Below are 13,060 nucleotides of genomic sequence, written 5' to 3' on the forward strand. Positions count from 1 at the left end.
CTCAGGAGGCCGTTAGACCAGTCTGGCCTGTTTGGTTGTTAGTAGTTAATTGATCCAAAGCTCTCATCTAGTAGTTTCTTACAAGAAGCCAGGGGGTCCCCTTCAACAACATAGCTGAATAGCTTGTTCCATACATCACTTGAAGTCAAGGCTCAATAAACATGTAATTATAAGAAGAGGGTCATTTTTTGAGGTTGTTACAATTCATTATTTTTCTTTTGCTTTGTTCTTTGCAAAGCAGGTCATTATTAATTTATTTATTTTGACTGGATATTTTATGTCCATTTATGTCTTATGTGCACCCATATTGGGTACATGTGGGGCATATCAGTGGGGTACTCCGAGTGATGTACAGCAGCAGGGTCTGGGATTTGAACCCACAGGCTTCCAGTTACAAGCCACGATTCTTAACCACTGCTCCTACATTTGTACAGACGCCTCTTTGTGGGTTGCCATGTTCTGTAGCTATCTTTGTCTAGATCAGTTTGTTTAGTCTCTGTGTGTTTCTCCTTCTTATTTGGCCTCTAGTTGTGCCTGTTGTTTTTCTTGTGTGTGTGCGAATCTGTGTGCGAGTCGGCGTGTGTCTGGGTGATAGGTGCTGGCGCTGTGTGTGTGCTGCATGAGGTTGTTTCTCTTTGTCCCTTTTTCATAAGGATCAGAAACGCTGTGTCAAAGAATTGATGAAAACAAAGAAAGTAAAGGGTAGGACACGTCATGTGCTGTTTCCAGCTCGGAAGTGTAAGTTGACACAGCAGGAGCCATAACAGCGATAACACTCTATACCGCTGAGGCAGAAACCAAAACAGAATGCCTTTGCTTGTCCTTCATTCCTGAATATTTTGCTCCTTGAGTCCGGCAGTTCAGACCTGCCTGTTACTGGGTGCTAGTTTTTTTTCTCTTTCGAATGCAGGTATCGTCTTCAAAGTATAGATATTTTTTTCGAGGCAGTTGTCCAGTGGCTACAGTGTCTCCAGACTGTGCCTTTTTTCCTCAAACAGAGCTGACTGGAAAGGAATGTGTTTTCCTGGTTGCTAGGGTGAAATGGCAGGCTGTGAGGGAGGGCAGGCTCTGGATGTTAAGTTTCGGAGATGTGCGTAAGGAACGGCTCTCGTCCTGCTCGCCCAGGACGCCAGCCTTACTGAGCCTTACTGTGAGGGCTGATGGCCAGGGGCACACCACACTCCTGTTCTCAGCTTTCGGAAGGGCGCAGCAGCAGGAGCTATTCTCCTTGCCCAAAGCTGGTTCATCTCTGTATCTCACATATCGGACATTGGCAGATGTGTGCTGGACTTGGTCAGACGTTTCTGTAGTAGTTTTGGAGGTTAAGGCCAACCCAGACCTAAGCTCCAGCTGTCTTCTCCGCCATATTTTTTTTTCTCACCTTTTTTCAGCCAGGGTTGTCTGGGTTCAAACCCAGGCCCGTAGAGCAAAGAAGGTTGAGTTCTGCAGGGAAGGCAGGAGCCCTTGAAGAAATGGGGTACCTGTGTAAACCCTAGAAACTTTGCTTTTGGATTTTCAGCGCGGGTATTATTATTTCATTGGACCTGAGCTGTAGAAAAAATAATTAAGTTCACTAACTCCTACTACTCTAACTACCCAAGTGCTGCTAATTCACAGCCCTTGAGGGCACTTTCCAGTGTTTTGTTTCTGGTATCATTTTTAATTTCTGCCACTTTTTCATTTTTTAAATGTTCCACGGGAGGATTTTCTTCCGTCCTTGAGGGTAGAATCTTGAAACTTCGTCAAGTTTTAAAAAATGTTCCACCTGAAGGTCTGGTTGGGAATGTTTTATTTGGTACTGGTGTGCCGTCTTTGCAGGGGGACAGGATGGTAAGTGACCCGTTCAGTAACTGCAAGGTTTTCGATGTTAATTTATTTTAGTTTAGGTTTAATGTGTTAATCTGTTACTGCATCTGTGTCTGACAAATCTCTCTTTCTCCTTAATGTTTTTTTGGGGCAACAGAACGGCGTAAGTATGAAGGGTTTTGCAGTGGCAAAGTGTGGCTGCATGCTGCAATTGTAGTCCTTAATTCTAATCCTAATCTAACCGCCTACATGCAACCAGGTTAGACAAAGCAGCAGTGTTTCCGGCTGCCGGCAGAAAGCCCAGTCCAGTCTTGCCAACTCCTGCACTGCCGTCAGGCCAGGTCGTTTATTATTGCAGCCCTATTCCTGATCCCAATGCGTCCGGCCACACTCCAGAAAGCAACCGGGTCTCGTATTCCAGTTCCATCCCACCCCTCGGGCTGGCCATTGGCAGCAGCAGCCCACGCTGTTAGCACTGGTCTGGGCGGTGCATCAGGAGGCTGGACAGGCCTGGGTTTCGGCTCTTCTAGAAACAGCTTTGAGCTTCCCTCGTGCCTGGCCGCACGGGAGACCTGGCTATGTGCAGGGGCTTCTGTGTGAGAATGGAGGTGCAGTGTCCTTTCCTGTGCGGGCGATGGAGGGGGGTCGCAGCTCAGCCCGGGGGTGCGGACCCGGAGGAAGGGCCCGTGGCGCTGGTCGCAGCAGGACTGCGTCGGGGCTCAGGGTCTCCTCTCGGCCGGCCGAGAGCTGCCCGCGGCTCCTCTCCTCCCTGCCTCAAACAGGGTACCTTCATCTTCATCCGCTGTGCCCCCAGTAGAGATGCAATCCTAACACTCCCACCATAAGCTGATGAGTTTTCAGTGATCCAAGGGGGAAGGTAATTGATCGGGGTGAAAAACTTCCACTCAACTGGGTTTCAACATGGCAATCCTGGGAACTGTTTAATTGCAATCCTGGATTTAACACTTAACGTGTGATTTAATTACAAAATCAATGACGCCTCGATTCAGGGGGAACTGCGAGAGACGGAGGGATTAGCCCGACTGCTCGGTGGGACACAGTTGTGCTGGTAGACCAGGAGACCGGTGACCAGGTGAAAGTCCTGCGTCCATTTGTCATCATGCACGCCAGCCTGATGTGGGACTCCTCTAGGGATTGTCAGCAGCGTGAGACTAACCTTCCAGAAATCAATCACATGTGGGCTGAACAGCACATTCTTCTCCTCGGCTCGGCGTGACCAGAATGCCTCTGGGAACCCGAGGGGGCAGACACACTGTGCAGGAAGCAGGACTGTATAGGATGTGTGTTTTGTCTCTCAGAAGCCTGGGCTGATTTAGTGGAGCATTGTCTTAGAGCACTGCAAACTGTTAAAACTAGCAGTAGTTATTAGGCTTTCAGTAGTTATTAACAAATGACAGATTCTTTCAGATGGTTTAGCCTGTAACTCTTAAACAGGTTAGCAGAGAACTACAATGAGCACCATTTCTGAAGTGAAGTGAATGTACACTAGAGGCAGGCAGCCTTATTTCTAATGTTTTGTTGTAGGTTCTGTGTTCCAACATGTTATTAATTCATATCTCGCAGCTAGATCCATTGAGTAATTAAGGGTCCAATAGGTAGACAAAGGACGGGTTGGATCAGTGTCCTGTGGTGTTATGGACTAGAGGAGGATTGGTGGCTTGCCTGTAGCCTATAGCCCCTGGCAGTGAATGCAGGGAAAACAGGGTGGAGAAGTCTTAGGGCTCTCTGGAGGCTGATGCCGAGTGTTGGCTCTCCCTGCAGGACAACAGCTTCGAGCAGTTCATCATCAACTACTGCAATGAGAAGCTGCAGCAGATCTTCATCGAGCTGACCCTGCGAGAGGAGCAGGAGGAGTACATCAGAGAGGTGGGAAAATGACGCTCCGAGGTCGCCGTGTCCTTCTGCTGTGTTTGCTGGAGAAGCGTGTCTAAGGACGAGCGTGTTCCCAGCGTTTTCTAATTTAAGATTTCAGAGATGTCCACAAAAATGCAGTAATTGGAGTGTCGTTATTTAAATAGACCGTATGGCATTGTTGTCGGGTAATGATACGTTGGGGGGCCATTCGAGAAATAAAACAGCCGTGCCGAGGATGGCGCGGTCGCGAAGTGGAGTGTCGTTCGTGAGAGCTGCGCAGGTCACACAGGCAGCTGAAACGGGGCCAGGAGTAAGAGTGACCTCTGACCCCGCTCCAGTACGCTGCTCTCCCCACCCTCGGCCATCCTCAATCTGCTCTGCTGCTGTGCCTTCTCTCCCTGCTCCGGGCCGCCAGGGGTAAGCCTGCGGCTCTCCCAGCCCGTGGCGCTGCGGCGGGGTCACACTGTGTTTGGTTTTCTCTATTAAATCTCCCAAGTATGTGCCGAGCGCTCCGACCTTTTTCCCCCGCTGTCGTTACATTCCTGGCCCGCTTCCAGCGGAGTGCATGGGAAATTGACTTGGGTTGGGGCGGGTGGGAGGTTGAGGGGAGAAGAATGGAAAAGGAAAACCAATCCGGTCTCCAGATCGCCGGTGTTGTCCGGGCCTCTGGAGTCCAGCGCTGCCTGGTGTTCACACGACTGCAGCAGCCTGAATCACCGTTCAGTGACTCGCAGAGCTGTTCTGCAGGCCTGTATGCAAGCAAGCCTCTCTGGAGTTCAGTTTATTTGTCATATGCACAAGGGCGATGAAATGCTTATTTGTGTGTGTGCGCCAATGCAAAAACACTAAAGGAATCACCAGAAACAAACACAGAACAGCAGCAGCAGCGGCAAGTTGAATAACGTACAACTTTACAAAAAAGTCAGACAAGCAGTGTGAATTAAAAAAAATATCGGTGTGAGCCAGTTACAGGGGTAGGGTTCAGTAATCTGACAGCTTGTGGAAAGAAACTGGAAATCGAGTGTGTCAGTGGTCAGGTTTTTCCAGTTAAGCTGCAGTAGAAATTCATATTTTAATTGAAAATCATGTTAAATTTGGGCTAAGACGAACAAAAATGAATGTGTGTTCAAAAGTTCTCTCCTGCCAAGTAAAGGTTTCTTTCCTTCCTCCACAGTGCTGATTCAGGGATGCGTATTCTTACAGTTGTTCCTAAATGTGATGTTTCAGTAACCCCAGTCACTGTCTTTCTCACGCCCTCCCAGAAAATGCGCTGTGACTAACTGTTTCATGCACTGCGGAATAGCAATATTCTGCCTGCTCATATATTAGCAATTTTACGTCTGCACGAGATGTAGCACAGGCCTGGGGCTAAGGCTTGAGTGTAGGAAATTGATTCGGAAACTGCAGAATGCGTCTTCGTCAAATAAAGTCAGACATTGTACGAGTGTGATTTTTCCTTCGGGGCTTGAACATTCTGGATCTCGGCAAGCATGGGTGCAGTTGCCAACTTTAATATCGTCCATCGTGGTACAGTGCCGATAACTGCGTATGCAGCTGGAATCCCAAGGAATAAAACCATAAAAAATCCCATTGTGGGAAAAATCCTTAGTGTGGCAAAGGCTGCTTCTATAATTGAGTAAACATGGAGTTTTTGCTCTGTGTTACCTCTTAAACCAGTCGCAAATACACCCAGGTATGCCTGGTGGGGTGGGATTCATTTTTGGGGGCTACTTCTTGATTAAAGGATTGAATTCGAGACTCGCTACTTCGGTCGGATCGATCGCCTTCTGTTCTTAAGTCCCTGTTTCTGTTGCAGGGGATCGAATGGACTCACATCGAATACTTCAACAACGCCATCATCTGTGACCTGATCGAGAATGTAAGTGTGGCTCTTCGGGCACTTTCCCTCTGGAGCAGTAACCCTCTCCACATGTGCAGGTTCTCAGTGATTCACTGTACACAAAGACTCATGAGACCAGTTTGGACTAAGTTTCTTGTTTTTTGTGTAGCACATTCCAGTAGAGTAGTTGCTTTATTACAGGCAGGCGCTTAACCATACTAATAAATTTCTTACACTTTGGGGAATCCCACTGCCACCACCAATGTGCAGCCGGAGTGCACCAGTACTCTCCCTATACACCAGCTCTCAGTGGGGAGGAGAACAGAACGATGAAGCCAGTTCAGAGATGGGGATTATTAGGAGGCCATGACTGGCAAAGGCTGGGGGAGGAGGTGGGGAGTTTGGCCAGGACACCGGGAGTAACACCCCCTACTCTCTTAATTATCGTCTCATCAACATCCTCCTGTCTCTCCTCTCCTCTCCTATCTCTCCCTCCCCGTCTGGCGGTCTCGGCAGAACACGAATGGGATCCTGGCGATGCTGGACGAGGAGTGTCTGCGCCCCGGCACGGTGACGGACGACACCTTCCTGGACAAGCTGAACACGGTGTGCGCCGAGCACCAGCACTTCGAGAGCCGCCTGAGCAAGAGCTCCAAGTTCCTGAACGACCACACCCTGCCGCACAGCTGCTTCCGCATCCAGCACTACGCCGGCAAGGTACTGCCCGAGCCGGGGACCCCCCGACCCTGCACGACCACCACAGCTCCGTAACCACAACATACTGTATATCTGTAGAGCCGTCGAACGAGCAGACCCTGCCGACAGTGAGCATGAACTGCAAACACTGACGGATTCACACGTAACGTAACCCTACTGGCCCTGCTCAGGGAGGAAGCTCTCCCGGTTGGGGTAGCGGGTTCGATAATTCACCCACTTCCCCCGGTTTATTGAGGGTTTGGCTCCTCCAGTCTTTACCTAACACCAGTCACGCGCCAATCAGAGGCGACCCTTTCTGAGCCGTTGTGGGGACATACCCGGAGAACGATAATATGGCAGCGATGCGCCTTCACCTGCCCTGGCGGGGTCTGTGAGTGATGACAGGAGAGCAGAATCACAGGCTTTTACTGTTCTTTAACAGAGCAGGAGAGCGAATGGTGCAGCAGCGCACAGTGCGTGCGCTGGAGAGAGAAAGGAACCTTCCCCTGTTTACATAGCGGGAGAGAAACGAAATAATGGAAAAAAGTCTTAAAACCCCGTAACTCGAATAATTTAATACCAGATATAGCGCACAAGAACCCACAGTAGATAAATTAGAATCACCTTTTCACATTCAGAAAAACTGTACATTTCATCTCAACTCTTCACTGTACTGTTCAGTAATTAAACACAAAGTAAAATACACAGCAGCTAATAAAATGACTCGGGGGTATTCCCTGACATGCCTGCAATACGTGTCCCTCACAATTCTCAATTAAGAAGCAGCAGAGGGGTCACCACTCGTGTGTGAAAGCAAAGGGAGGCTGAAGTATAAGATGTCCTGGCAGGGACGCTAAAAGCTCGCTGTTCGTCTGTGGAGCAAACCTGCCACACTACTCTTTACACGTGTAACGTAAACTCTGCTCACCTCGAACATTTCACTAAGCCAACCACACGACGTTTTTACGTAAAGTCGAATTTGTGCAAACAACCGTCTCTCCAGACAAGAGCGGTGATCTCTTCCAGAGCCTCACCTGGCACTGAGCTCTGCAGCCCTGCGATTTTTTTTTTTCATTTCAGCCTTCATCCCTCATTTTAGCAAAGCTGATTTACTCTCTTTGATTCCTCACCAATTAAGACCACTAAGAGTGGCTTAGAGCTCTCTTTTCTGCTCCCAGCTTAATTCCTCATTCTAAATGGGAAAAACACATTTTTCCCCAGAGGTGTTGGTAGGGAATGGCTGGGTGAGAGAATGCTCCCCAGGTTGCCAGCACTAGTAATATTGTTAATTTAAATAAATTGGGATAAAGATTATTTGAGTGGATTTATATATAAAGGTAGCTTAATAGAGAGACAGGCGACTAGATACCAGCAGCATTTTAGCTTCTTTAATGGGAGGGGCTACATTTTACAAGGCCCGCCCCTATGTAGAACAAGCCAATCAAGTGGAGGAAGCACTGTACCGACGTCATGTCAGCTTGCCGAGTCCAGAGCAGGTGATTCGTTTGACCCAGCGGCTGCCTGTTTGCTTTTCTGCGGCTGGCAGGTGCTGTACCACGTGGAGGGCTTCGTGGACAAGAACAACGACCTGCTGTACCGCGACCTGTCCCAGGCCATGTGGAAGGCCAACCACAGCCTCATCAAGACCCTCTTCCCTGACGGCAACCCGGCCAAGATCAACCTGAAGAGGCCGCCCACCGCGGGCTTCCAGTTCCGAGCCTCGGTGGGCACGCTGATGAAGAACCTGCAGAGCAAGAATCCCAACTATATCAGGTGGGCCAGCAGCCGCCCCGGGCTCCTACTGAACGCGCCTGGGCTTCAGCAGAAATAATACAGCGAGGGAGCAAACCAGCAAGCTGACACTCAGCTTCCCTCTTGTGCGCGGCAGGTGCATCAAGCCCAATGACAAGAAGGCGGCCCACATCTTCACGGAGTCGCTGGTGTGCCACCAGGTGCGCTACCTGGGCCTCATGGAGAACGTGCGCGTGCGGCGGGCAGGCTACGCCTTCCGCCAGGCGTACGAGCCCTGCCTGGAGCGCTACAAGATGCTCTGCAAGCAGACCTGGCCGCACTGGAGAGGCCCAGCCAGGTGAGGGTGCAGTCCCAAAGTTCACTGGGCCCGTTCGACTCCTTAGCACAGCACTATTATAATTGTAATTGTATCGCATTAAATACCCTCTCAGCTTCTTGTCTTTCCTGCAACTGCGTTGCTGTGCTTATGCGCGAAAAATCATTTTGTTGCATTCCTCACCTCTGCTGAATCTGCGCATTCTGTGTTTTTTGCATGGACTTTCTGGAATCCTGGCACTAAATACTGTTCCGAAACGGCAAAGCCCTTTAAAAAAAATCAGCGTTCTCCCCCACCTGAACACGCGTCTTTCCAGGGACGTGTCGGACCAGAGTGGGAAAGAGTCTGAACGCTCGCTGCACTCTTTAAGATCCCGTCTCGGGGCATAACGGCTACATGCGAAGTGATTTTTTTTCACTTCAGCTGGAGCTTTTTGTTGGCTCTGGCCTGGAGTGCTCCGCAGGCAGTGGCTTGTCTTGTCAGGCAGGGAGAACAGTGTGAAGACTGAATCATGTCAACAAGCCTGCCGGTGTCTGGCCTCGGATGGCAATCTGCTCTTCTGGTAGTTATCATTCATTTACTTAGCCTTCCTTTCCTTAGGATCTATTAAAAATGGAAATGAGGTGACAACTGTGTACTTACAGTGAGTTACTAAAATCTAAAATATGGCTCAGCGAAGAAGTGTTACACAAGCAAGATGGAATACGATTTATAGGAATGCAAACAGTGTGGATAGCAAGCAGCAATGGAGTATGTCTACAGTGAAGAGGAGCAATACGCAAGTCACAGTGTCATGGAGTCACTGAAGGATGTAACTGAGAGCCGAGAGACCACAGGTGCTGTAGAAACAGGGGAGTCTCCGAGTCGGGGCCTGAGGGCAGTTTGTTCCACCCCTGGGGGGCAAGGGCGGGGCAGGAAGGGGCTCTGGCACGGGGAGAATGGAGACGGGGAAGAGGAAGTCTGGAGGAGGAGGAGGATCGGGCTCAGTGGGAGGGGGAGAAAGCGGAGAGAGCCGAGCAGCTGGCGCTGGGCAGGGGCAGAGGGTCAGGACAACGGGGGGTGATGGGATATTCCCACTTGGCAATACCTCCTTGCTCGTGCTGTACCTGTTCACCTTGGTACTGTAACCGAGAAACTCTTAACTCCTCATGAAGATGAGCTGCTGCTTCTGCGCTAACTCTCAGGGTGTGGAATTAAAACCCTTATCTCGCTATAAAGTGTCACAGCAGGATTCACATGGACCATCGAAAGAGAGATTTATATCTGCTGAAGGACCATCCTGACTCAGCGTCTGAGAATCTCCGAATCTGTATACCAGCCTCTGGTTCAGGTGGCAGAAGGTTCATAGATAGTGAGAGAGAGGCAGGCAGGTAGAGACTGAGGTGCCTGGAATTTTATATTCAGACTGACTGGCTTTAGTTTTGTGCTGCCTTCTGAATGTGGTGTCTGTGCTCATTTGGTATTCCTCCCTCTCTCTGCATCTTTGGCTTCTGTCTCCGTGCTCTCCCAGTCCAGAGTGACTGCAGCCGTGGGTGGGAGGTCAGGGGTGTGGAGTGGGAGTGTGTGACTGTGGGGGTGTCTTCGCTGCAGGGAAGGAGTGGAGGTGCTGCTGAAAGACCTGGAGGTCCCCAAGGAAGAGTTCTCTTATGGCCGCTCCAAGATCTTCATCAGGAACCCCAGAACGGTAGGGAGACGCTCAAGGCCTTCGCTCCTCTGCTCTGCAGCACCTCTGGCGTTAAAAGCCCCCACGAATGGCCTTTGACAAAAAAAAAATCATTTTCTTCAAACCTTATTTCTGTGAATTAGAGCTAGCAGAAAAGAAAACCGCAAGGAGTTCTGCCTCGCTCTCCAGAATCATTTTGGCTGGTCTTATGGGTTGCGTCTTTGCACAAAATGTAACAACGCCAGGGGTTACAATCTAAAATTTGTTCGTAAAACCTTTTTCTTTAAAGGGAAGTGGAGCTGGTTTAAATGGAAAAAGAAAGGAAATTTGAATTAGAATGAGGAATGCATTTTTTTCTTCAAAATTGGGAAATGAAACTGGATGCGAGCCAGACTCCACTGGGCAGGGCCGGTGGGTACAAGGCCGCCCCCTGGTGGCGAGTGTCTGCGCTGACATGCCTTGACCCCGTAGCTCTTCGCCCTGGAGGACGCGCGGAAGCGGCGCCTGGAGGACCTGGCCACGCTCATCCAGAAGATCTACCGCGGCTGGAAGTGCCGCACCTCCTTCCTGCTGATGAAGAGGAGCCAGGTGACGGTGGCTGCCTGGTATCGCCGGTATGCGGTGAGTTCGGGCCCGCCGTGCCCCTCTGACATGCTCGGCCGTGACGTACCGCCGGTGTGCGGGGAGTTCGGCCTCCTCGTGCCCCTCTGACGCACTCGGCCGTGACGTACCGCCGGTGTGCGAGGAGTTCGGCCCCCTCGTGCCCCTCTGACATGCTCGGCCGTGACGTACCGCCGGTGTGCGGGGAGTTCGGCCCCCTCGTGCCCCTCTGACGCGGTCGGCCGTGACGTACCGCCGGTGTGCGGGGAGTTCGGCCCCCTCGTGCCCCTCTGACGCGGTCGGCCGTGACGTACCGCCGGTGTGCGGGGAGTTCGGCCCCCTCGTGCCCCTCTGACGCGCTCGGCCGTGACGTACCGCCGGTGTGCGGGGAGTTCGGCCCCCTCGTGCCCCTCTGACGCGCTCGGCCGTGACGTACCGCCGGTGTGCGGGGAGTTCGGCCCCCTCGTGCCCCCTGACGCGCTCGGCCGTGACGTACCGCCGGTGTGCGGGGAGTTCGGCCCCCTCGTGCCCCCTGACGCGCTCGGCCGTGACGTACCGCCGGTGTGCGGGGAGTTCGGCCCCCTCGTGCCCCTCTGACGCGCTCGGCCGTGACGTACCGCCGGTGTGCGGGGAGTTCGGCCCCCTCGTGCCCCTCTGACGTGCTCGGCCGTGACGTACCGCCGGTGTGCGGGGAGTTTGGCCCCCTCGTGCCCCTCGTTATTTGTGTGGCTTTTGCCGATTCACAATTCGCTTTTATTTCACAGCAACAAAAGAAATACCAGCAGATAAAGAGGTCCACCATTGTGATGCAGTCCTTCATCAGAGGGTGGAAGGTACGTGGCTCTTCTCCTCCCACTCACCTCCGTCTGCCTCACAGCGACCCCTGCTGGGCAACAGCATTTATAGCACACATAGTATAATGTTACTTCAATCTCACAAGTGGGGAAGATTTTTGGTAGATTGTTTTACATTCCCTTAGTATTTGTTCTCATTGTTGTTTTATTAAACACTTTAGAGCATGGATTCCTGGCCTTGGATGAGGGTTTTTATTCCAACTATGCTCTTTAATGAGACAATTCAGCTAATTACGGTCTTGATCAGGCCAATTGAGCAGTTTCTCCCAGCTTTTCAGGTGGTTTGAAGAGACTTAGAAAACCTGAAGATACTCAAGACCAAGACTGGACTGCTCTGAGAGGTTAACAATATAGTAAAATAAATCGAAATGCAGCTGAATACATCTCCAGAAAAATGTTGATTTCTTTTTGTGAAGAGCCTTTACGCGAATCCGGTTACGACATGTTTTTTTCACTGAAACCTGCTAGAACATTCTGGAAACTGTTCAGAACCGCCTTCCCTCGTCCTTCAGAGTCTGTCTTCTCTAGCCAGGAGGCAAACCGAATGATTCTGGGATTCTGAGACGGAAAATGACGGGGGGGGGGGAAGGTTTCTAGTTTAAGCCACATCGTTTCCTCCCAGTTGGTGCCTCAGTGTCCCTTCTTGTCCTTCTCTCCTCCAGTCTCGTAAGATCCTGCGAGAGCTGAAGTACCAGAAGCGGTGCCAGGAGGCCGTCACCACCATCGCGGCCTACTGGCACGGGACTCAGGTAAGAGCGCGCCTGCGTCCGTCTGCTCCATTTTGTGCTTAGCGTTTTGCCACAGTCTTATTTCCCTCTGTCAAGCGTGGAGCTCAAAAACGGGTCCAGAGGCTGTTTCAGCTCATCAGCGGAAGGATGCATAGCAGGGCACCCTAACCCTTACATGTGATAAGTCTCAGCAAAAGGAGCTTCGCTTAATGGAGAGCTGGGATGGGGGTGAAGGATGAATCCGTTTCTCTGTCACTGCACGGCCACGGACCAAAAATAGAAGAAAAACGTCCTACAGATGAGGAAGTTGAGAGGTGTTCCCAAGAACCCTGCAGTGAAGTGAGGGGTTAACTGTAGAATGCATCCTAGATTGTTTAAAAAAAAAAAGAAATCGGGGAAGTCCCGTTTTTGCGTTGGGAAAAACCTGCCTTTTCTCCATCCTTCTGCCTGTCTCTGCGGCTGTGGGCTGCCTGTTCTCACTGCTTCTCTCCCTGTCTCCTCCTCCTCTCACTTTAACCCCGCCCCACCGCTGTGACCCCGCCCCCAGGCCCGGCGGGAGCTGCGGCGCCTGAAGGAGGAAGCGCGGAGTAAGCACGCGGTCTCTGTCATTTGGGCTTCCTGGCAGGGGACGAAGGTATTGAGGGACCTGCCATTCAGCATTTACCATCCTCCAAATTCCCTACTGACCATCAGTTACCCCCCCCCCCAATCACCCAGCGATTCGCTTTCCCATCCATAAACTCTGCCCCCTGGCCACACCTCTCCTCCCTGTCGTCACGGTGACATCCTCTAACACCCATTACCCAGAATGCTTGTTCACTGCGCATCTCTTGCTTTTCCAGTTGTCCTATGGGGAAATTCATTGCAAACTGGGGAAAAAAAAGCTCCACTAACCATTTCAATAATCCAACTAACCTTTAACTCTTTTCC

The 13,060-nt window shown here is 51.1% G+C and overlaps 1 protein-coding gene across 4 annotated transcripts in view; it reads left to right on the top strand.

The window, feature by feature from the left end:
• The window catches only part of myo1b (myosin IB), a 93,758-nt gene that overhangs the window by 69,814 nt on the left and 10,884 nt on the right, over positions 1–13,060 (top strand). For 2 of the 4 annotated variants that reach the window (XM_088930064.1, XM_088930065.1), the window contains exons 14-23: positions 3,589–3,693; positions 5,498–5,560; positions 6,038–6,238; positions 7,764–7,990; positions 8,106–8,306; positions 9,876–9,969; positions 10,420–10,569; positions 11,313–11,381; positions 12,065–12,151; positions 12,678–12,764. In XM_088930064.1, the coding sequence (XP_088786190.1) occupies positions 3,589–3,693; positions 5,498–5,560; positions 6,038–6,238; positions 7,764–7,990; positions 8,106–8,306; positions 9,876–9,969; positions 10,420–10,569; positions 11,313–11,381; positions 12,065–12,151; positions 12,678–12,764 (1,284 nt within the window). The remainder of the gene's footprint in view (positions 1–3,588; positions 3,694–5,497; positions 5,561–6,037; positions 6,239–7,763; positions 7,991–8,105; positions 8,307–9,875; positions 9,970–10,419; positions 10,570–11,312; positions 11,382–12,064; positions 12,152–12,677; positions 12,765–13,060) is intronic. The other 2 variants (XM_088930067.1, XM_088930068.1) reach the window with 1 other exon arrangement.

This window comes from Atractosteus spatula, chromosome 13, assembly GCF_055471065.1.
Source record: "Atractosteus spatula isolate fAtrSpa1 chromosome 13, fAtrSpa1.hap1, whole genome shotgun sequence".
NCBI lineage: Eukaryota > Metazoa > Chordata > Actinopteri > Semionotiformes > Lepisosteidae > Atractosteus > Atractosteus spatula.